Source organism: Alosa sapidissima, chromosome 11 (assembly GCF_018492685.1).
Source record: "Alosa sapidissima isolate fAloSap1 chromosome 11, fAloSap1.pri, whole genome shotgun sequence".
Classification (NCBI taxonomy): domain Eukaryota; kingdom Metazoa; phylum Chordata; class Actinopteri; order Clupeiformes; family Clupeidae; genus Alosa; species Alosa sapidissima.
The window spans coordinates 19,785,139-19,788,182 of record NC_055967.1 but is presented as its reverse complement, the minus strand read 5'-3'; the positions used below and the strand labels follow the sequence as shown (position 1 = coordinate 19,788,182).

The window sequence follows — 3,044 nt, the reverse complement described above, 5'->3', positions numbered from 1 at the left end:
AAAACTCCAGCAGCCCAGAGAGAGAAGCAAAGGAGGGGGGGAGAAAAGTTACGTTCTGAGGCGCTCAGACCAGTTTGAAGCGTTAGCGTGGGCTAGCCAGGGCAAAAGAGTCTCTCTGCCACACACACATGCGCACACACACCACACACACACACTAAACTCACACACTCGCAGAAAGACAAAAACTCAGACACACACACACCCAAGCGCTCTTTTTTTTTGTCAGGCAGGGATTAGGGTACCCCCTGAGTGGGCCTTTGAGGCGGGAGAGAAGATTGGAATCGGCAGTGGTGGTGGTGGGGATGATGGGGGTGGCTGTGTGTGTGTGTGTGTGTGTGTGTGTGTGTGTGACACGGGTGTCAGAGCCCATCTGATTGAAGACTTTATTAACCTCACCAGGACCCGCGGCTACTCTGCAGGGCGCGTGCGTGTGTGTGTGTGTGTGTGTGGTGGGAGGGGGGGTCAACTTGGGGGCTCTGTAACCCCACCTCAGACACTGAGATCGGCGGGTTATGTTGGTGGGTGTCGGTGTGTGTTGTGCATTTATAGAGGTGTGTGTATGTGTAAGTGTGTGTCTGTGTATGTGTGTGTGTGTGTGTGTAAAGGTGTGTGCGTGTGTGTGCGTGCGCGAGCGTAGGGAGTCCGAAGTCGGCGTGGGCTCCAGGATTGGGACGCAGGGGGTGTGTGCGCGGTCCGTGATGGGGGCCTGTGTGGCGTGCCAGTGATAAGACCGGCACGGCCAGGCGCCCAGCCAGGAGCCTACGCCCACCTTTCATCTGTCCCATGCCAGCGGGCATCTGTGTGTGTGTGTGTGTGTGTGTGTGTGTGTGTGAGGGGTTGGGGCACGAGGCGGGTGCTGATGTCATTCACCCGGGCTTAAAATAGAGCGAGCGGTTCCACAGACCCACGCCGCTGGGGGGTGGCAGGCAATTACCGGCCGGGAGAGGAGCGGCGCTGTGCCCAGAGAAGGAGACAGGAGTCGGGGGAGGAGAGGAGGAGGAGGAGGAGGAGAGGAGGAGGAGGGGAGGAGAGGAGGAGGAGGAGGAGGCGAGGAGGAGGAGAGGATTCGGGGGAGGAGGAGAAGAAGAGAGGAGGAGGAGAGGAGGAGGAAAGAGGAGAGGAGGAGACAGAGGAGAGGAGAGGAGAAGGAGGCAGAGGAGAGGAGAGGGGAGGATGAGAGAGGCGAGGAGAGGAGGAGGAGGAGAAGAAGAGAGGAGGAGGAGGAGGAGGAGGAGAGGAGGAGGAGGAGAAGAAGAGAGGAGGAGGAGGAGAAGAGAGGAGGAGGAAAGAGGAGAGGAGACAGAGGAGACGAGAGGAGAAGGAGGCAGAGGAGAGGAGAGGGGAGGATGAGAGAGGCGAGGAGAGGAGGAGGAGGAGAAGAAGAGAGGAGGAGGAGAGGAGGAGGCAGAGGAGAGGAGGAGACAGAGGAGAGGAGAGGAGGAGGAGGCAGAGGAGAGGAGAGGGGAGGAGAGAGGAGAAGAAAGGAGAGGAGGAGAGGACGAGGGGACGGGGCACAGAGGGTGTGGGATGGTCAGATAGGCCAGAGAGGACTGTGAGACACAGGAAGTACATACACATGCACACACACACACACACACACACATATGCACACAAGCGCCCGTGCACGCATGCTGCCAGAGCGGGACTGGGCACTTGGCAGACTAAGGGAACGTGGTGGCCGTGTTTGGGTGAGTTTGTGGCGGAGTCTGAGCCATGATGAGTTGGCACTGCCACCCTAGACAACGGCTTGACTCGCTTACTCATACCACCGCCCCACACGGCTCGCTCGCTCGCTCGGCTATAAATATACTGTGGATTTTCTGTGTGTGTGTGTGTGTGTGTGGCAATGTAGGAGATATGTCCATGTGTGTTTGCGTCTTGAGCCTAAGTAACTAAGCAGCCGTGCCGGTCGTTGTGTGTGTGTTTTGCAGAGGAGGGCATCAACCACGAGTGCAAGCTGTGTAACCAGATGTTTGACTCCCCGGCCAAGCTCCTGTGCCACCTGATCGAGCACAGCTTCGAGGGCATGGGTGGCACCTTCAAGTGCCCCGTCTGCTTCACAGGTGAGAGGCCTCCACTACCAGCTAATGTGCATGACTGTGCAAACACACACACACACACACACACACATTCGCGCACACACACACACACACACACATACACACACACACACACACACACACACACACACACACACACACACACATACACAGAGAGAACATTCCCTCACAGTACTGTCGTGTTTGTCATCCCATCATCCTCATCTCCTACTTTTCAACGTAATGTCATCCATCCATCCATCCACCATCTATGTATTCCTACACTGATCCATATTCATCCATCCATCCATCCATCCATCTATCTATCCATCCATCCATCTCTATTTTATCCCAGCTCCCCCAGTCTCCGCATGCCCCCTGCCATTTCTCACTCACACACACACACACACACACACACACACACACACACATACACACACACACACACACTTCTTTCTTCCCTACCGCAGACCTCACCCCCTCTTCTCTGCTTAATTGAACTGAATTAACGATCAGAGCAGCAGGGGGTAGAGGGTGTCTTTGAGGGGTGGCGGTGTGCGTGTGTGTGTGTGTGTGTGTGTTTGTGTGTGTGTGTGTGTGTGTGTGTGTGTGTGTGTGTGTGTGTGTGTGTGTGTGTGTGTGTGTGTGTGCTCCTGGTGGGCTGGAGAGAAGACTCGATCTGGACTCTCCATCTCCCGAAGCGTGGGGGTGGCTCAAGCAGAGACTGACACAAACCTGCACCATCCGTTTGGCCAACAACACGGACTCACCACCGGGGAATGCGCAGAGATGGAGGAGGAGAGTCAGTGGAGTCACACCATGTTGTTTTTTTCCAACGCTATTTTGCCCTCGACTTTTAATAGCAAGGCAAATATTGTGACACACACCCACTCAGCCCCTGCTAGCCCTGGTGCTTAAGGAGGTCATCGTCACGGGAACGGCCCAGGCTTCTCTCTCTCTCTCTCTCTTCCTATCCTCCCTTTCTCTCTCTCTCTTTCTCATCTC

The 3,044-nt window shown here is 55.8% G+C and overlaps 1 protein-coding gene across 1 annotated transcript in view; it reads left to right on the top strand.

Annotated features, from left to right (window-relative positions):
- Window positions 1–1,935: 1,935 nt before the first annotated feature.
- The window catches only part of LOC121724342 (zinc finger protein 423-like), a 20,896-nt gene continuing 19,787 nt past the window's right edge, over window positions 1,936–3,044 (top strand). The window contains exon 1 of the mRNA XM_042110848.1: window positions 1,936–2,063. Coding sequence (XP_041966782.1) covers window positions 1,970–2,063 — 94 coding nt within the window. The 5' untranslated portion in view covers window positions 1,936–1,969. The remainder of the gene's footprint in view (window positions 2,064–3,044) is intronic.